Raw genomic sequence first — 21,988 nt, 5'->3', positions numbered from 1 at the left:
CTAAGAATGGAAGGTGACTAATAAGAGATGATGTGAGAGGGGTCACCGAAGGATGTGGGTAGCTCCGAAAGCGGAGTTGCATATCCAAAGGATGTTGGGTGACTCCAATAAATGAAATGGGTGGAGAAATGGTTTAGGGGTATGTCACGGGGTGTCAGAGGTCCGTCGGGATATCGGAGCAAATCTGGAGTCTCCAAATGTTCCGACTCGGGACTGAGCTTCCGGGATGGGAGTGGCCAAGGTTCGGTGTGCTGCAACCAGACCTGTTAGAACGTGCGGATTCGGATGACTCCGGAATGGAATCGGAGACTTAGCATGGAAGGACCTTGGCCTCAGCGACTCAGGTGGAGCGCTGTGCCATTGCTGGTTGTCCTAGGGGTCCCTAATTTCGGATCTAGCAGAGGGAAAGTCTCTTGGGGGGAATTCAAGTCGATTTCGGACTGAGGTTACAAGTTACTAGGTACATTGTATATAAGGAGGGGTCCGGAATCAAAAGGAACAAGGGTAGGACAAAAGGAGACAAAGGGAGATGGAAAGGGGAACAACACCGAGGGTCAAGTGTTTGACTCAATGGTGTTTCTCAAAGGAGGAATGAAGGGCCAAGGCCCAAGAAGGAAGGAAGGAGGATGGGAGTCGGGAATGGCTAGCTGACTGAATAGAAAAGAAGCAGCAGCCCAAATAGGAATGAGGGAGAATAGCGGAATTGAAATGGACAATGCAATAGTTGCAAGGTCCGGAGTAAGTCCGGAAAGTCCGAACTCGGAGGTTAAACTCCGGAATATTGGCAAAGGTAATTAAATGGAATGAGCTAACCAATACAATGGGTATAAGCAGAGGTGGGGTCAAAGTCCGAGGTCGGAGCTAAGACCGGAGGTTCCAGAGACGAGACGTGAACGGGATACCGGAGCGGAGGTCCGGAGTCGGGAGCATAGGTTTTGCATACTCGTCTGGAAGGTGTCGAGGTTGGGGTCGGACCCGGAATGTTCCGGAGTCGGACCGAAGGTGGTGTCCGAGCCGGAGGTGGGATAACCTCTTGGGAGTCGGCAAGGAGAAGGTGACGGAAGGGAAGTAGGGCTCCGGAAGTCGGAGTTCGGAGTTCCGGGAGCCCGGAGCGGAGGTCGGGATTGTATGGATATGACAAGACCGGAGCTGAGACAGTCAGGAAGGAAGGTGACTTGGGGAGTGGGGAGGCATGGTGTAGGGGATGGTGAAGTTGTTAGGAAGGTGTGGTGTGGTGGGAGTGTGTGGGGTCGGAATTCCGGGATATGACACATTGGGGGCACTTTGCCCTCCTTATTCAACTTAAAACTCCCTTTGTACGACGACGTTGCCACTCAGGGAATGTTGCGTATATAAGAAGGGATTTCTTAGACTTTTCTCCCTCAGATCTCTTGTCAGAGTCTGAGGTGAGAATGATCTCTAATAATCTTCTTTATAATTCATGTATAACTCTTGTCGCAGTCTAATGCGGCATAGGTATTTACAATTAGATCTCTTGTCAGAGTCTGAGTCTAACGTGACATAGACTAATTCTAATAGGTTATGAGCCTAACTATGACCACTAACGTTACAGCTGATGGTTCCAAGAGTATTTACAACATTGAAAAACTCAAAAGTGATGGGCGGAACTATCGAATGTGGGCCATATGCAGCTGAATGATTCTCGCTGATCGAGGACTCTGGGATATCGTCAATCCCAAATCAAAGTACTTGACCAGACCTTCTCCCCCTCCCCCCTCTTCCCCTTCATCCTCTTCTGGTAAACAAGCTGCCACCTCATCCACCCCTGATGCAGACGAATGGGACAGAAAGAACGGCCATGCACTGACCCAGATTGGACTTACCCTTGAAGACATGCCTTTGTCCATTATCGAAGGGAAGGATACCACAAAGGAAGCATGGCTAACCCTGTTCAAATGTTACAACGGTGCTGGGGCACAGGATGCTGCGAGAGTTATGACTCAGCTTCACCACTTCAAACTGGACGACTCCAAGTCAATGGAGCCTCAACTGATCCAGATGTGTGAACTACAAGACCACTTAGCAAGTCTTGGCAATACCTACACTGATGCTAAATTCGCCATGATTGTATCGGAGGCACTACCAGATTCATATGAGACACTACAACAAATGATGCTGGCCAATATCGATGATGTGTCAACACTGGCCTGCGAAAAGTTGATAGCACAAATCCTCAGAGAAGAAAAGAGGAAGGCAAAACCATCCTCGTCTACCATCCTCATTGCCAAATCTGGAAAAACACCTGACAAAAACTCCAGTAAGTCTGATGGAAGGAAGTCCAACAAAGAACGTCTGTGCTGCACGAATCCAAACTGCAAGCACAAACTCGGACACACCTTTGAACGATGTTGGGCTGCAGGGGGAGGATCGGAGGGACAACGTCCACCTAAAGTGGATGAAGGACAGAGTTCGTCAAAGGGGGCCAAGAGGAAGGATGCTAAGGTCGATGTCCTCATGGCAGAGGAACATGTGGCCATTGCAAGGAGCGATTGCGACAACATGACTGAATGGATTGTGGACTCGGGTGCATCATCTCATATTTGCACAAACCGGCATTGGTTCTTGACATACTCACCTCTCCACCCTCCTTGACCAATTTACCTAGGCAATAAACGAGCTCTCTTTGCTACTGGCCAGGGACAGATCGAAGTTGTCCTAAATAACAGGACTAACGATCGCTGCATCATCATCAGCAATGTCCTCTACTGTCCAAAGATTGGCACTAACCTCCTATCCATTACACACCTAACTTCCATTGGAGCACAAATCCAGTTCTTGACTAATTGCTGTAAGATCCTCAACCCAAACAATGAGCTACTTGGCATTGCAAAGGCATCAAATGGCCTCTATAGGCTACCCTGCATCATCAGCCGATTGGAATCTGCATTCATCACCAAGAATCTTGGCACTGGGAATATCGATACTGCACTAGTCACTTGAACAACAATGGCAACGGCATCTCTTGATGTTTGGCACACCCACTTAGGACACATCTCGATGCAATCGATTCTAAAGATGGTCCATAGCGGTATGGCCACGGGTATGGAAGTGATTGGAGATGGGAAGAGAGGCTCGACCTACTGCAAAGAGTGCAAGGCTTCAGGGCACTCACATTCCCCCATTCCTAAACAGACACTCACCTGTTCAAATGAAATTCTCGGGCGTGTATTCTCCGATGTTTGCGAAGTCCAGACTGTGACTTGCGAAGGATATCGGTACTTCATCACCTTCGTTGACAACCACTCCCGATACTTGACCATCTACCCTATCAAAAAGAAAAGTGAAGCCCTTGAAACCTTCAAGGATTTCTTGGCCCAAGCCGAATGGCAATCGGGCAAGAAGTAAAAGTCTTACACACTGACGGTGGTGGTGAGTATTTCTCAAATGAATTCTCACATTACCTCAGGGAAATTGGTATTGTCCACGAGAAAACGAATCCCAATACTCCACAAGAAAATGGCATCACCGAGAGAGTCAACTGAACCCTCGTTACGATGATGATCACCATGCTTGAAAGCGTGAAGTCACATGTGGGTCGAACAGCTTGGCCTTATGCACTTCGACATGCTGCACTCATTAAAAACATTGTTCCCCACTCTGCACTCCCCGATGGCATCTCTCCACACGAACTCTGGATGGGAAATAAGCTGTCAGTCTCCACCATACGTACCTTTGGCTGCAAAGCCATGCTTGCTATCCCTGAAAAGCAACAGGACAAGCTTGCCCCTAGGTCTATCATGGGAATCCACTTGGGTCTTGCTGTCGGCAAGAAGGCGTTCATGATCTACGAGCCTGAAGCCTGCAAGGTTCACAAATCTCACGATGTACATTTCTTTGAGGAGTCTCCTGAACCTGAATGCATTACAATTGAGTCCTCTGTCATAGAGCCGTCATTGCACATTGTTGATAAGGACAAAGAGGCAAGAGGAAATGGGAATGGTGATGGAAGAATGGGAGAAGGAGAGGAGATTGGAGATAAGATCGATGAGATAAATGATGGCAAGGAGGAAGAAGTCAGCGATGAAGGACAGGGTGATGAACTCTTAGGGGGAGATGTGGAGGACGAGGTCATCCCAGAAGCTCCCCGATGATCAATGTGCAAACAGCATACACGAATCCGAGATGATGATGACCATTATTTTGTCACTTCCTACAATCAGGCCAATCAGCCTGTAGACACCCAGCCAGTGGGCATCGAACATGCTCATGTAGCACAAACCGAAGTGCCACTCACCTATAACGATGCCATGAACAGGCCCGACTCCAATGCATGGCTTGAAGCCTGTCAAGATGAACTGCTATCCCTCAAAGAAACCCGGATGTATGTTCCAGTTAAAACTGATGAGGTTGAGGTTCGTAATATCGTTGGGTGTCGTTGGGTATTTGCGTTAAAGAAAAATGCTGATGGAGTGATCTGTCAAAAACCCGTCGGTTATGGAAGAGGGGGTAAATGCATGAGTCCGAATGCAGGCGGGGCTCAACTAGAGGGGGGTCTGAGGGCTCCGGTAGTGAACCGAAGCTTCTCAGGGAGCCCGGTTCTGCTGGATGGTACAAGAGGCTCTAAGAAGGATGCGGCCTCAGCGACTCGGAGGGAGTGCTGTGCCTCCGTTACGTCTCAGTTAGTCCTTGTATTCCTTATGCCTGAGGTGTCTTGTAGAACAGGGACAGGATTCACTCAGAGGGACTTTGGGTGGCATTTTAGTCGAGATTAGAACTGAGGAACTACAGGTTCTAATCTACGTGTATTTATTGAAGGAGGATGGGGAGGACTTTAGTCAAAACCCGAAATGACAAAATGGGGAAAACACCGAAAGGTACCGAATGATACCGAGAGGTACCGAAAGGTTCCGAACGATATCTAAAACGGGGAACCGAGGTGTCGGGCCAAGGAGGGCGGAGTTGGAGGCCGGAAAATGAATGGGGAAGACAAATGGATAAAGGGGGTTAGCCGACTGAATGGTAGTAAGAAGGTAGTTGTGCTAAGAATGGGAGATGACTAATAAGTGATAACGTGAGGGAGATCACCGAAGGATGCGGGTAGCTCCGAAAGCGGAGTTGCGTATCCGAAGGATGTTGGGTGACTCAAATAAATGAAATGGGTGGAGGAAGGGTTTAAGGGCATGTCATGGGATGTCGGAGGTCCGTCAGGATATTGGAGCAAATCCGGGATCTCTGAATGTTCCGACTCGGGACCGAGGTTCCGGGATGGGAGTGGCCAAGGTTCGGTGTGCCACAACCAGACCGGAGCTGAGACAGTCAGGAGGGAAGGTGACTTGGAGAGTGGGGAGGCAAGGTGTAGGGGATGGTGAAGTTGTTAGGAAGGTGTGATGTGGTGGGAGTGCGCAGGGTCGGGATTCCGGGATATGACATGATCGAGCGCTATAAAGCTAGGATTGTGGCCAAAGGTTTTGGTCAAGTTTATCACGTTGACTACGATAAGACTTTCGCACCTGTTGTCAAATGGGTCTCAATCCGGATTCTACTTGCTATCGCTGTGCAGCTCGATCTCGAAGTCCATCAGATGGATGTTAAAACCACGTTCTTGAATGGTGACCTGGAACACACTATCTATATGAAGCCACCAGTGGGCTGTGCTGATTATGGGAAGGATGACATGATTTGGAAGTGTCACGGCCGTGCATTCTGGTCCGTTCCCGGCCCGTCCCGATGCCGCCTGAGCCCGTTACCGCTATGCGAGCGTGAGCACGAGCCCCGACCTCAGCCCTATCCTCCATGAGGACTCCCTGCTCACTCCCCCGCTTGCCCCTAGGCTCCCCTGCACCTGGCTGACTCCCCCACAGCCACACCAACCTTCCCGCCCTGAGTTCGCCTCCAGCACCGTGCCCAGCACGACTCCTCTACCCCACCCACTCGGCCCCTACAGGGCCGCTACCATTCCCGTGCCTGACTCCGGCCCAACTCCGAGTCCAGCACTGCTATGATACCATCGCCGCTATCGCGGCCCTACGCTCCTTCCTTTATTTATCTGTTATTGTTTGTTTTGACCCTTGGTCATTGCCGGCCGCTATGCGGCCAACCCCGCTCCTTATTCTTGTTTGCTTCCGGACCCTTCGGCCTTCGGCCCGGGTCCGCTTCCATTCATTCTTCCTCCTATATATATCCTGTATGATACTTTATTGTACCTTAGCTCTAATATTGATGTGACCACAACCCCTAAGTCCTGACCCCAGCAAGGCAACCCCAGTGAGTCCGAAATGAGGGCCAAGAGACAACTAGGGGGCACAGCGCTCCTTTAGAGTTGCTGAGGCCAAATGCCCTACCCTCGGGCCTTGTTCACGGCATCACGGCCATCGCGGCCTATAGCGGCCCGCAACGGCGACCTTCGGTGCCGACCCTGGACCAGTGTCTAACAGATTATCAATCTCGTATTGGCAGTGTTATGTATGCCATGTTAGGTACGCGTCCCAACATTGCATATGCAGTGGGCGCTCTTAGTCAGTACTCCGTGAATCCTGGAAAGGATCACCTTGTTGCCATTAACTGCATCTTCCGGTACCTCAATCACTTGCAGAACTACAAGTTGGTTTACAATGGTAAAACACATGACAATGACTTCACAGGGTACTCCGACTCCGATTGGGCTGGTGACCCATGCGATCATCGATCTATTTCTGGATTCGTTTTCAAGATTGCAGGAGCTGCTGTCTCATGGAGCTCAAAGAAGCAGTCTTCAACGGCACTTTTGAGTACGGAGGGAGAATACATGGCATTGACACACACGTCTAAAGAGGCCATATGGATACAACAATTTCTTGGTGATGTCCTCAGTCCACCTTCCGTCCCACACACTATTCTCGGTGACAACCAAGGCGCTCTTGCCTTAGCTGCCAATCCCACCTTCCACGCTCATACTAAACACATACGCGTTAGGCAACACTTTATCCACAAATGCGTCAGCAATGGCGACATCGAGCTCGATTATGTTCCAACAGGCAACCAGGTGGCTGATGTTCTTACTAAGGGACTCGCACTGGCCAAACACGACAAATTTACGAAGGACATGGGTGTTATCGATGTTAATCATCATTGAGTGGGCGTATTAGAACAGCAACTTTGTTTACATCAGGAAGTTTTGTGGCGGTCATTCGTAGCGGTTATTCTGGGGTGCTTTGAGGCATTGGGGGCATTTTGCCCTCCTTATTCAACTTAAAACTCCCTTTGTACGATGATGTTGCCACTCAGGGAATGTCGCGTATATAAGAAGGGATTTCTTAGACTTTTCTCCCTCAGATCTCTTGTCAGAGTCTGAGGTGAGAACGATCTCTAATAATCTTCTTTATAATTCATGTATAACTCTTGTCGCAGTCTAACATGGCATAGGTATTTACAATTAGATCTCTTGTCAGAGTCAGAGTCTAATGTGACATAGACTAATTCTAATAGATACCCAACTAATCGACGGTATCCAACATCTCAGGCAAGTCCACCATCGTTGTATTTACAATACTACCTAACTAATTGACGGTATCTGACATCTCAGTGGGGCCCATTAACAAAAACAGCAGATTGGGCACTCCTGTGTTCTCCTGGGAGGGGGTTCAGGAGCAGCTGGGAGTGGTGAGGAGTATGCAATGTGGCAGGAGCAGTGGGAGGAAAATTTGAAAAATAGGGGTTTCTAAAAAGTTGAAAAAAAATAATTAGGGAAAAAATCAAAAATTTCAGGAACTATAGTGCCTTTGAAGTGCTTTCTGTCAGGGACTCATTTGGGGTTGAGGGGGCCTGGGTGTAGCACCCGGTGCTGAGAGCCTGGTGGGGTGCAGATCAGGTGTGTGTACTGACAGGCCCAATGCAGGACAGTAGTCCCTGGCCACTTAGACTGAAGTGGAAAGATGAGAAGAGGGCTACTTCTTCGGTTCCCACTTCAGGTATGTTTATATACATGCAGCTTGGGTCATATGACAGTGCCACATCATCCTTGCACACAGCCACAGCCACCCAGGTGTCCCCATGGGGGATCCTGAGGGCATCCACTACGAGTACATGCTAGGCACAGTGGGAAGCCACCTGAGGTGCTTGGGCTGGGTGTGCGCTGCAGATGGGTCAATAGTACATCAGTACAAAGTGAAGAAATTCAACACTGCTAGCGCTATAGACTTATGTCATGAATTCAACTGAGGTACACCAGGTGACTGGACAAATGACATAAAATGGACAAGCCTGGTATCGAACCCAGGACCTCTAGTGTGCATCCATACACTACTTGCCCGTTATGCCAGGGAGGTTACTCCATCCCATATTCCAACACAAAGAAGGTTGTCCATGTAAGATAGAGAGAAAGTAGAATAGGAAGGAGAGGGGAGGAGGAAGGAGATGTTACAGTTAGTGTAACACCAATGGACTTAATGGACATGGACTTAACGGACTCACATGTTGGACTTGTTCAAGACCAATAACACTTTGCATTTGGCCTAGTCCAAACTGTAACTCTCGATGTATATATAGACCATTGATCAGCTAAGGTTACCCTCAGCTGATCAACACAGGTTACTCGCCTCAATTGATCTCAGCGTCTAGCCCTTGTCTCTCTTGTCTTGTTTCCTTGTAATCTGAGCCCTTGCTTCTGACCTTGTCCACACCTCTTGCACCTTAGCCCTGTGAGGCCTGTAACAGTTTGATCAGCTCTAACCATAACAACAACAATGGCATGTCATTCTCAGACTCCCTGATGGGTTCCACCCCTGGTCCTGCCGAAGGCTCCACCATGTTCAATCCAGATGCCCTGATGAATCTCTTGCAGCAGCAGATGGTCCAACACCAGGACCTGATGGCTGCAATCCAGGCCCAACAGCTGTCATGGCCATGCATTCCGGCCCATTCCCCACTCGTCCCAATGCTGCCTGAGCCCATTCCCGCTATGCGAGCATGAGTGTGAGCCCCAACCCTCATCCCTATTCTCCTTGAGGACTCCCCACTCACTCCCCACTTGCCTGTGGTTCCCCAATGCTAGACTGACTTCCCCACTGCCACACCAACCTCCCCACCATGAGTCCACCTCCGGCACCACACCAAGCGCGACTCCTCTACTCTGCCCACTTGGCCCTCACTGGGCCACTACCATTCCTGCACCCAACTCCGGCCCAACTCCGAGTCCAGCGCTGCTATGGTACCATCGCTGCTAATGCGGCCCTATGCTCCTTCCTTTATTTATCTGTTATTGTTTGTTTTGACCCTCAGTCATTGCCAGCCACTGTGTGGCCAACCCTGCTCCTTGTTCCCTTTTGCTTCTGGACCCTTCGGCCTTCGGCCCGGGTCCACTTCTATTCATTATTTCTCCCTATATATATCCTGTATGATACTTTATTGTACCTTAGCTCTAATATCGATTTGACCACAACCCCCAAGTCCTGACCCCAGCAAGGCAACCCCAGTAAGTCTGAAATGAGGGCCAAGAGACAGCTAGGGGGCACAGTGCTCCTTTAGAGTTGCTGAGGCCAAATGCCCTACCCTCGGGCCTTGTTTGCAGCATCATGGCCATCATGGCCTATAGTGGCCTGCAATGGTGACCTTCGGTGCCGACTGTTATGGAAATGGGAAATTCCCATTTTTAGCCTCTTCTGGCCTCTGTACAGTATATTATCACGTGACATGTATATAATAACAACCTAACCAACTATTATCACCCAAAACACCCGATGTCCATGTTATTGTAAACCCCACTGTTACAACATCTGTTACATTAATTGTAACATCTTCTCAATGTCACAGCCCCCTCCTGCACCCGGACGCTATAGAAATGGGCCAATTAGGCCCCATTTTTATAACACCAACCCCGGACCAGTGTCTAACAACAGCACACAATCCAAGCCCAGCAACAAGATCAGCAAATGTTGATGGAGACCTTTCAAATCCATTTGCAGAATACTGCTGCTGCCACTGCACCTGCCCCAGTAACAGCTCATGTTCCAGCTGTCTCAGCCATGCCTACTCCCACAGCTAAGTTTCCAGATCCTACTGCATTCACTGGAAAGCCATCAGGTGTTTGAGCTTATATCACCGAGATTGAATCATGTTTCACCCTCTTCCCAAATCAGTTTAATAACAAGTTCATGAAATCGACATTCTTTGGTGCCTGGCTGAAAGGTATCTTACTATTTTGGGGACGGTAACGTTCTGTTCCCCTGTTCACCTCAGGCCTCAGTTGTCCATCTAAGTATATGCTTTGGTTTGCTGTATATTAATGGGGTAGAAGTAAAGGCTGATCCGCCTTTTACAGCTACCCTGAGGGTTTATATACAATCTAATGCATTCTCGGCACAAATAAATAGAGAAGCTTCTGTGACGCTAAATTAGCGTCGCGACATAATTATTAGACAACACAACATCAACTGATGTTGTGGGCGGAATATAGACATGGGCCGGGGCCTCACATCCTCCTCCCTTGCGATATTAAATTGCAGACAGGGTACAAGCATATATACACAAGGGGAAAGCAAGCATTTTTAAAGAAATAAAATTTTAACGTTTTACATACAAAAGATGTATGCAAACAGGGGCACACTCATTGCAGGAGGCTATAATAGTAGTTTGTAGGCGAAGCCCACTTAGAGTTTCTCCTGGAACATATGCACCCAGATCTCGACGACAGAGTTGTCGATGATGAAACGACTTTCTCATTGTTGTGAGTTTATTAAATACCATTGTCCACCGTGACGATGTTGACAGTGCAGGTCGTCGACGGCAGAGTTGTCGTTGATGAAGAAAATGAATAATCAACGACGTTGTCATTGACGAAAGAGGAAGGGTACAGAACAGACAATCAACGACAGCATTGTCGTTGACGAAGGTAAGGAGTTATTAATCAACGACAGCCTTGTCGTTGACGAAAGTGAGTAATCAACAATGGCATTGTCGTTGACGAAGGTATGGATATGAGGGGGTCAGTTCCTCATCTGTTTACGCAGCGTGGACCCAGATGGGCCAGAGCCAGATGGGCAATTCGACGTAGTCCTACGAGTCATTGTGGACCTAGCTGCATCGACAGCAACATCATCGCTGAGATAGTTGTCATCGTAGTGACGAGTCTCGACGTCAGCGTCGTTCATGGACGAATCCTCGTCTTGACAACGGTGCGAGTAATGGGCATGGTGTGCAGGATGGCCGTGTCCATGAGAAGAGGAGGGAGCATGCCCACGCACTGGTGGTGTGTGGGCGGATTCGTACACCGACAAGTGTGCATACGTCAGAGGGGGGTATTGCAGCAGAGGTGGGGCATTTGAATATGCCACAGGGTGTGGGCTCACGTACATCATAGGTGGGTTTGAGTACGATGTTGGGGGAGGGTTTGAGTACATAAGTGCTCGTTCCTGACATTGAATTTTACGACGCTCACGAGCATCATCAGTCATTGGTTTTATCCATCGACACGCGAGGATGTACATCCATGCAATACGAGCTGGGGGGTACTGGTCGGGAAGTCTTTCGCCTCCGTCTCAATGTCGTCACGCGACATATGCATTCGTGAGGCACGGTTGTTTGTAGCCACCCTGTACCAGTCGGTACAGGTGTCGACATCCTCTTGCGAGGGCTTGCCCATCTTGAACAACCAGGCAAGATGGTACATTGTAGCATAGAACCTCACACCTTCTTCAGTGTGTATGTAGTTTCGAACCAACTTGAACCACTTAGGTTCTTTGTCGCGGACGAGCGCAGCCGCATCTGGGAATTCGATTCTATCGACATGGTTGATGTTGTAGAAGTGGGTAGGAAGGGCCACCGATCGACAATATGTCGGTGGGGGTAGGGGTTCGCCATGCACTTCAGTGAGTTTGGCGTTGTAGTACTCATAGTAGTGGTAGCTGGGTGGACGGTTCGCGACGAATTCTTTGAAGGGGGCATCAGGGTCAACGACCCATTCACCTTCCATCTCGTCATCGTCGGACATGGGAGCCCATCTCTTGGAAGAGGTGGTTTTTTTCGACGGTGCAGACTTGGCCGATGCAGGATCCACTGGGCCAACCCTGGGGATAATGATGGTTTGGGGAACAGTGGGCCATGACGATGAGGGAGCAGAAGATTGAATCGGGGTGGGTTTGGGAGACACAGGGCATCCCCTTGCCATGTGCGTGACTCTAAAGATGTCCTCATTGAGTTCGTTGTTGGCCTTTTGGAGGGATTTGACCCGTCGATGAAGACGGTCGTTTTCAGAATGCAGGTCATCGGCCTCATTCTGCAGCATCTCATACTTATTCCTGAGCTCATCGAGCTCATCATTCCTATGTTCATCTTCGAACGTAGTCTCTTTACGTTTCTCGAGTTTCTTCTTGATATGGGCCCACACAACTTCCATAATCATTTCGAGTTGATCGAGCCCTGTCTGCATGGAATGTGGCAGGTGGGGGTATTTCTCACTCACGCTTATGCGAGTGGGCAGGACCAAATGGTCCTGTTTTGGGGTTAAAATGCCCGTGCTGGGCGCTTCAGGGGTGACAGTCTGAGTGACTGTGGAGTTGTCGTCCATCGATGACATGGCAGCATCCATGGTGGGATTTACAGGTGGGGAGTTTGGACTGGAGTCTATGAGGGCCTCCTTGATGGGGGAAAGGTCGAGGGAAGAATCAGCGAGGGGGGATTCAGTCGCGTTCATTTGAGCGATTTCAAATTTGATGGTAGGAAGCAGGATTTGATCCCGCTTTCGTCGCATTTATCCGATATTATTCGGATATTCCCGGACTTGCCAGTTTAGGCAACTCATGGCTTCAACGCCATAGTTGGCTGTGATAAGGCATTGATATCCACTGGTATCGGACCAGTAGGCGACGTTCATGCTGTGGTTGTGATGGTCTGCTGGATCTATTGTCCGGCGTCTGATCCCGTCATTGACGGTTCAGTCCCTCGACGTTCTCTACCCCTTGTACTGTTAGGTAGTCATCCAATGCAATTAGATCGTTTACGTTGGCCAAGGGTTCCCAAGTAAGGTCACCAAGTCCCCATCGGACACGGAACCATAAAGACTTATCATCGTCCCACCGATGGTCAATGATTTCCTTAACCTGGTATTCCCGTTCTGGGTCGTTGCCAAAGTCATAAAATACTTCTACAGCGCGCCCAGGGAACAGCACAGAATCATTCGGCTCATGAGGTGTGAGCCGTGAGACGTGGAACTTCGCAAAGATATTTCTTTGCGTCAACACTGGGGGAAGCCTGAGGACATAGTTTGATGAGTCCTCAAATACCTCCAGTATTTCATAAGGGCCAATATAAGTTGGCAACAGCTTATGCACCCTCCCCTTGGGGAGGTTCAGATTTTCATTGAAAGATATGCGTAGTCCTCTTTCTTCAGTTTGGGGGAATCAGGGTGCCGATGTCGGTTCACCTGGATAGCCTGTTCTACATGACTCTTAATAATAGCGTCATGAGCGGCCTGGATGTTGTCCAGGGCCTGCTGGGCAAAGGATTTTACCCCCGGCAATTCGGATGATGGCAGAGACATGGTCATCTGTGGGAGGTATCCATATACCAACTCAAACGGGGCGAATCCCGTTGATTTATTCACACTTGAGTTCAATGCGAATTCTACCATGGGTATATGCACGGCCCAATCTCGCTGATCGGGTTGGACGAATGACTGAAGGATCTGGACCACCATCTGGATCGCTCGTTCTGCTTGGCCATCCCCTTGAGGATGGAATGTGGTAGTTAACTTGAGTTTAACACCCATCAGTCGGTGTAACTCAGTCCAAAATTGAGACGTAAACTTCGTGTCACAGTCTGACACGATGGATGTTGGCATGCCATGCAAGTGCACGACATGTTGCAGGAACAGATGCACCAGCTCAATTGTCTTGACCTGGGTCGTCACAGGCACTAGGTGAACCTGGCACGTTAGATGGCACAGAACTACCCAAAGGTAGTTATAACTCAGGCTCGTCGGGAATGGTCCAACAAAATCCATGGCGATTGACTCCCAAGGTTTCTCAGGGACCGGGAGCTGGTGAAGCAGTCCCGGATATCTGAGTTTGCTTTTCTTGGTCATCTGGCATGTCCCACAGGACGTGCAGAATTTCTCGATGTCTTTTGACATCGAAGACCACCAGTAGTGTTTGCATATGTACTCAAGCGTCTTCTTGACGCTGAGGTGACCAAGGATTCGGTGTGCGTTGAAGGAGAGAATGAAGGAAGGTCAGTTGGGAGGTTCAAACGAGACCACCACCAAGCTGTTCCCTGGTTCTTTAGTTAGGATGGGGAAGTGTACTAGTGTTATTTATTGTAAATATAGTACCAATCCGAGTGTTTTGGCTAATTCTATTTTTATGGGTTAGTTTTAAAGTTCCTGGGAATTGACTTACAGATAAACCGAGCCCTGCGGAGCTGTTTCTTTATTGAAATTTCTTAATTTGTCTAGGTGTAATTCTGTGTAGCGTTGTTTAATTTGGATTTAAACTTGAATTTAATCTTCTACTTGGTGAAGTTTCAAAGATTCTATTCAGTTAATGAATTTGGATTGTGTCTGGAGTGTCCCTTGGGTTTGTTTTATTTTTGTCTTATTTTATTGCTTGTTTTAACAGTAGCAAGATAACTGTTTTGTGTTTACACTTTGAAATCTGGAGTGTTAACCAGCTCTCCTGTTGAAATATCTACTTAATATTTCTCTCCTTAATTGCTGCCTTTTACTACAGTGGCAATCTTAACTGTATATCACTTTTTCGCACTGGAGTGACAACCAGAAATGCTTGAGAAAAATAATACTCTATTTTCTTACTTCTCTAAGGGGGGCGAAAAGTTGCAGAAAGGGTCTCCCTTTTATACTCCTTGGGTCACCTTCCTTTTTCACGCTCTACCTTCTATTTACAGGATTTATTTACAGTGTATTTTTCTCAAACTGAATAAAAAATGAAATTTTCACGCTATAGTTCTACTGCACTTTTGCTGCGCTGAACTGCGGTTCTACTACGGACAGACTGCGCCTAGAATCCTTATTGTCCTCCCTCGCCTAAGCTATTTTAATGGTTAATTAGAACTTGGCTGCGCTGTATTTGTCGCAGTTACCTATTTCAAATTCTATATATATACCATTAAATTTGCTATGACTCGATGATTCTGAATTCAAACTTCGCATTACTATGCGTACGGCTGTGCTGAGACCTTCAGCTGATTTATTCCAATTTTATTTAGTGACATTTAGTTAAAATGAGACTGAAATGGTAAATGAGTGGATTATTCAGGTTTAAAACTGAAAGAAAAAGTTGCTAGTAGTCAAGAATTACTCAAACAAATGTGTTATAGCTCTCCACTTTATTAGAACATCGTTCCCTAAAATTCCCGCCATGGTCCGTCGTAGTTTAGTGGTTTTCGTGAATTTCGTTCATATTCCCTGACTCCCCTTTGTGTTATCACATCCTAATCCTCCATATGTATTGTTCGTTGTTATAGTAGGTCGTCCTTGAAGATATCATATTTTTATGTATTTTATTTAGGACTCTGGACCTCTTGAAGCTGTCTTCCCACGCGTTTTCAGGTTTCTAACTTCATGTCCTTGTATCTCATTCATTTCTGGATGTTTTCTCACGTTCTTGGTATCATAAATTTTCATTTATTCCCACCTTTCCAATGGTACTAAGGTTGTGTCCTATTTCCTGGTATTCGTTGAGTTAGCAAAGGTTCGCGCACACATTTGGTAATCACGTGCATCATTCCCATAGTCATTCGTATGCGGGCGCCATTTTCGTTTAATTGTTCGGGATTTATGATATGCGCGGGTGTTTATTTCTTTCATATGGGCTTCTGTGATTTATTTCAGATTTTTCCCTCATTGTCACGACCCGACATATCCGACACTTCCCTCTACACGTCCTAGTGCCACTTGGCCCGTCCCTCCCGCTATCATCATCATCCGTCCACCCATCCGTCCACCCGTCACCCTCATCCGCACTTCCTCCCTCGCGCGCGTACCTTCCAACCTAGGTTGCCCGCTTCATTGTTGTCCACCCCCAGCCGGACAGCTTGCTAGACGGCCGGATGGCCTTTTCTCTTTTGTCTGCTTGCGGACTATTGTTCCTCCTATTGTTCCTTGCTTGCCTTTTGTTGACCAAGTTTGCCGATATTGATTATTTGTTCCTTTCTTCATTCATTAATATCGCGCTTGATCCGCCACTCCTTCCGGGCCGGTCTCATTTAGTTACTTGTGTTAGAACAGGCGGAAACGGACGACTCCGGAGTGGAATCGGAGACTTAGCGTGGAGGGACCTTGGCCTCAGCGACTCAAGCGGAGCGCTGTGCCATTGCTGTTTGTCCATTTGGTCCTTAATTTCACAGTAGGTGAGCAGGAAGTCTCTTGGGGGCATTTCAGGTTGATTTCGGACTAAACCAAAACGAGTATGTACAAGCGCCGATATATATAATGGAAGGGGCAAAAGCACAAGGAGGACAAAGGGTAACCGAATCGGAACGAAGATGTCCGAACGGGAACAAAGGGTAGAAGAAGCGGAGAGGTACCGAAGGTCATAAGGCAGGACCTGTGATACATCCGAAAGGAGGTAGGGAGGGCGAGGCCCAGAGGGGCAGGAGGATGAGGGGAAGTGGGGATGATGACTAACTGGCTGGAATAGAAAGAAGCAGTAGTCCAAATAGGGATGAGGGGAAAACGCGAGAAATACATTACAAGCGGCGAGAGGGCCGAAGGTGATCCGTGAAGCTCGGGGGTTGCGGAGCTTACGGAGGTTACGGAGGCGGGGTTGAAAGTCCGAGGGATATTGGCAATGGTGTTTATGTAGTATGAGGTCACCAATGCAATGGACTAAGGCCGAGGTGGAGTCGAAGTCCGAGGTAGGGACTATGACGGAGGCTCGGAGTAAGGTACGAGCGGTGTCCGAGTGCGAAGTACGGAACAACGGTGGAAGGTCGTAACTTGGCGGAAGGGTGGCGGAGGAGTAGCAGAGGGAGGAGAGAGGGGAAAAGTAAGGGAGAAGGAGTGGCGGAAAGAAGAGTAGTCAGGTCTGAAGGTGAGTATCGGAGCGGACGGAGATAGGGTCGGGGAGGTAAGGAGGAGGTGTGTTGCCAGGACCGAAGGTGAGTATCGGAACGGCAGCGGTAGGTTATTTTTTTTTTTTTTTTTTTTTTTTTTTTTTTTTGGTGGAACCTTCTGTAGCTTTCGCGGGCTTGAGTGCCTGAAGGTTTGTGGGGAAGGGCTAGGCCTTCCTATCGGTGTATCTAGTGCCTATATGATGGGAATTGCCACCGCGGGGAAATGCGTTATCGCACTGGCGAAATCATTATCGCACCGTGTGGGGCTCACGCGACCGTGGGGGTCGGGTATACCCACTAAAACCCCGTTGCATTTCAGCCAATTCTCAGGGAAGCACGCTTCGTTTTCGATAACGCCGCTCCATGTGTGTAGGACGAGCCATCCAGGGAGGGCTTTGTTATGATACTTTCTTCTGTTCGTGAGGTGTTTGTCTTGGCACAGCTTATCGTTCATGGCAGCTTTAAGCTTGTTAACGGCTTCGTTCAGTGAGATTCTTTCCGTGTTGTCTCCTAGGATTCTTTTACACCTTAGTTTCCATATCTGCCAGGCGCATTCGAGTACGGTTATCATGAAAAATCTAGATGCGCCGAGTTTTACGGAGCCGTTTCTCTTTTTGATCGATATCAGGGGGGCTGCCATCACGTGGTGTATTCCTATGTTGGCGGGCCAGTTGATGCCTTTCGCTGTGCACATGTCTTCGACAGCGGCCCAGAGATTTGGGCCTTGGTTGTGTGGGCACTCGAAAATGATGTGGTTCATCGATTCAGTAGTCCCGCATTTCAGGCACTGACCACGGTCCTCGTAACCCGGGATTTTGCTCCAGTAGAGACCGTCTTTGTGGGCGCCGTGGACCAGTTTCCATACAAAGTTTCTTAGGCTGGGGTTCAGTTCTTTCTTGTTCTTTAGGATGGCGAGCCAGATTCTGCTGTCATTGGGGGCAGGGCAGTCCATGTTTTGACAGCGGTAGGTTATGACTCCGGAGGTGAAGAGGGTGGAGGTCCGGAAGTCGGGTCGGGGTCGGGTATGCACGGATATGACAACTTGTGTTTATAACACATGTAGGTTACACCGGATGTACCTCAGTTCGTATATTGACTTGGATTCCCCCTCTAAACTCTTATCCTCATCGTAAGGCTTCTGTCTGAAATTGGGACACCAACGTAAGAATGAAGCGCAGCGCTCCACCCGAGTCGCTGAAGCTAAAGTCCCGCCCCTCCGACCTTACGAGCCCAGACGACCTCGCACGCCTCGCGGGTCACCTGGATACACTTCTGACACGTTCCTGACACTCATGATCTAAGGTTGTTTTGCACTTTCTGTGCTTTGTTTTGACTGGGGTCTTCCTTATTTGGACGGAAATTGGTCTTCGCGATCTGCTGAAGTGCGGATCTCGGTTCCAACGGCCGGTTCCCTGCACATCGCCACCCTCACATGTCATTATACATGATGCGGATTTCTATATTCCCGTCATGGGTATAACTTCACAACGGCTGGACCGTTTGGGCTGAAAATTTGCATAACTATAGTTCCCCATTTTTCATAATTTCCGTGTAAATTTCGTTGTATGTTTTAATTATGGATCCTACGCAAACATCGTCTTTTTCCTGAGCTCGGACTTTTGATGTCGCTATTCCCATTATTGGATATCTCATTAACGCATGATCCTTTTATTATGAAAATTTGGGAGGATTAAGATTATATCCCTTCCTTTCTAATGGGCTATCAAGCTTGTCTCGGTCGTTACTGGTTAATCTTCGCGCTTGCCTTTTAGACATTGTCCTCATTTTTGCAGGAGTTTTAGTCATATCTCCATCGTTTATGGGTAGTTTCCCCTGTAATTACTCTCATTGGGTCCGTTTGGGGGACATCTACATTTCCTATTATAGACACGACTTTGAATTTTGCATTAGTTCCTGAGGAATCCTTGTTCCGTGGTACTTCCATCCTTGGCTACATGTGCGGACGTGGGAAAGTAGTTTCCGTGGAGGTTCTCTGATTGTTTTTATAGTCAAATCTTGGTTGATTGTCCTAATTCTTGATTTAATATTTGCTATAAATTCCCCCGAGAATTCCATCTCGTTGATGGTAAGCTTGAAGTATTTCTGCTATTTTTCTTTCTTTCAATTTATCGTGTATAGTCATAATAATTCGTAAAAGTTCGTAAAAATTCGTTAAAATTCAGGTCCTTCTATTTTCTCATATCTACTTGTCGTATGAGGTTTTGTGATTTATCTGGCATATTTCCATAATGGGTTTCCATAGTGTGACCGTTATTTCTCCTACAGCGTGCTCGATTGCGATGCCCATAATCCTCTCCCCTTTATGAATAGATTCAGGGAGGACAAGTTGTGGTTTGCCTGAATCATTCAGACGAAAAATTAGGCCATCGACGATTGAGAACTTAGGGAAATCCTCAGGTTTTGCGAGGATCCCTTTCCAAGCAGTGTGCTTGGAGTAGCCATCTTTCACACTCGTGATGAAAGCCTTGTCCTCTACATGAGGACGTAGTTCTGCCAATGGCAGCAGTACATCTTCGAGGGAAAGCTCCCTCCTCCCTTGATGATCGTCAGGGGGATCGAGCTTGGATGCCTCGAGATCTCATGGCTCCTGAGCGTCTCCAATAGAGTGAGACGCACCCAGGCGTATGCACTGCAGTTTTAACCTGTGCAGGTGTAATAATTCTCGTGCTTCTTCAGCACATGCCAAGGGCAGGTCGTCGCCCTCTTTATCAATCCGTATATCTGCAGATATGTAATCGTCGTAGTGGACATCCTTGTCTGACGAGGATTCATAGTATTGCGACAGGGCATCAGCCACTTTGTTTGTGTGGCCCTGTACATACACGATGTTGTCAAAAACCCGTCGGTTATGGAAGAGGGGGTAAATGCGTGAGTCCGAATGCAGGCGGGGCTCAACTAGAGGGGGGTCCGAGGGCTCCGGTAGTGAACTGAAGCTTCTCAGGGAGCCCGGTTCTGCTGGATGGTACAAGAGGCTCTAAGAAGGACGTGGCCTCAGCGACTCGGAGGGAGCACTGTGCCTCCGTTACGTCTCAGTTAGTCCTTGTATTTCTTATGTCTGAGGTGTCTTGTAGAACAGGGACAGGATTCACTCAGAGGGACTTTGGGTGGCATTTTAGTCGAGATTAGAACTGAGGAACTACAGGTTCTAATCTACGTGTATTTATTGAAGGAGGATGGGGAGGACTTTAGTCAAAACCCGAAATGACAAAATGGGGAAAACACCGAAAGGTACTGAATGATACCGAGAGGTACCGAAAGGTTCCGAACGATATCTAAAACGGGGAACCGAGGTGTCGGGCCAAGGAGGGCGGAGTTGGAGGCCGGAAAATGAATGGGGAAGACAAATGGATAAAGGGGGTTAGCCGACTGAATGGTAGTAAGAAGGTAGTCGTGCTAAGAATGGGAGATGACTAATAAGTGATAACGTGAGGGAGATCACCGAAGGATGCAGGTAGCTCCGAAAGCGGAGTTGCGTATCCGAAGGATGTTGGGTGACTCAAATAAATGAAATGGGTGGAGGAAGGGTTTAAGGGCATGTCACGGGATGTCGGAGGTCCGTCAGGATATCGGAGCAAATCCGGGATCTCCGAATGTTCCGACTCGGGACCGAGGTTCCGGGATGGGAGTGGCCAAGGTTTGGTGTGCCGCAACCAGACCGGAGCTGAGACAGTCAGGAGGGAAGGTGACTTGGAGAGTGGGGAGGCAAGGTGTAGGGGATGGTGAAGTTGTTAGGAAGGTGTGATGTGGTGGGAGTGCGCGGGGTCGGGATTCCGGGATATGACAGATGTCACAATTAAAATCGTGAAAGAAATTTTGCCAATGAATGTGACACGGTGCAGTGTGATTCTTCTCTTTGAAGTAAGTAAGCACCTTGTGGTCAGTGACCACAGTCAATTTTCGCCCACCAGTCAGCTCATCAAGCCATTTGGTGAGCACTTCCAGAACACCTAGAGCTTCCAGCTCATAGGTGAAATATGCCCATTGAGTCGGGGTGAATTTCTTCGACATAAATGCAGCAGGGTTAGAGGTTTGCCATTCCTCACCCTGTGCGAGCACAGCCCTGACGCCAGTGGGGCAGGCGTCAGTGATCACCCAGACACGGTACTTCTTTCAGTCTTCTGAACCAATTGAATCTGGTATATCCCAGATTATGGGCTTTAGAATCGGCATCTTGCATGCAATTACTTTGATTTGCGTGAAACATTTTTCGTGTAGGGCGCTCCAGTGGAACGGCATATGGTTGGTACATATGGATTGCAATGGTCCAGTGTATGCACTGACGTTGGGCAGGAATTTTGCTAGGTACTCAATGAGACCTAGGAATCGAAGAACCTCGGTGTGGTTCTCTGGCGTCTGCCAGTTTCTTATTTGTTGGAATCTGCATGGATTTTACACCCCAGTATGTCGAGTATGGGGGCGAATGGCTCAAATTTTCTTGGGCTCACATAGAGCTTCTCATCCTTTAGATGAGTATATATCCACAAGAATTTCTCGTTGTGTTGCTTCACTGTCATAGTTCCAGTGAAGATGTTGTCGAACCATATGTGGATGGCTTGACCGATTTGGTCCCTTAGGATCCAAGTCAAAACGCGCTGGAATGTGGAAGGGCCATTACAGTCCCCTTGTTGCAGCACGTTCGATATGAAAGTACCGTACAGGGTACTCATCCCCATGTATTGTACACAGTCTAGTTCAATACGAATCTGTTTGTATGCGTCCATCATATCGATTTTTGATCAATAAGTTACCCGAGCCATACTATCCATGATGAAACACATGTCAGGCATGGGCATGACATCGAGAATAGAGTTCGCGTTGCGATTTCTCGCATCGATTACAGTCCGTAAAGAACCATCCTTCTTTGCAAGACAAAGAAGTGGAGCAGCCATTGCGACTACCTTATGTTCCCACCACTTGGCTCGCTCATAACAAGCAATCTTTTCTCAAAGCTGCAGTTCGAGGGCTT

The 21,988-nt window shown here is 48.2% G+C and overlaps 1 protein-coding gene across 1 annotated transcript; it reads right to left on the bottom strand.

Annotated features, from left to right (window-relative positions):
- Nucleotides 1-19,204: 19,204 nt before the first annotated feature.
- On the bottom strand, nt 19,205-21,030 carry EI90DRAFT_3135813 (uncharacterized protein; the record flags this gene model as incomplete). The annotated part of the gene is made up of 3 exons (XM_039064749.1): nt 19,205-19,599; nt 19,639-19,834; nt 20,893-21,030. The coding sequence occupies 3 exons, from the start codon at nt 21,028-21,030 to the stop codon at nt 19,205-19,207; spliced, it is 729 nt and encodes a 242-aa protein (XP_038908669.1).
- Nucleotides 21,031-21,988: the final 958 nt, after the last annotated feature.

This window comes from Cantharellus anzutake, assembly GCF_015039405.1.
Source record: "Cantharellus anzutake strain C23 chromosome Unknown EI90scaffold_145, whole genome shotgun sequence".
In the NCBI taxonomy this organism is placed as follows: Eukaryota; Fungi; Basidiomycota; class Agaricomycetes; order Cantharellales; family Hydnaceae; genus Cantharellus; species Cantharellus anzutake.
Note: the sequence above shows the minus strand (reverse complement) of the source record. Positions and strands in the feature narration are given on the sequence as shown.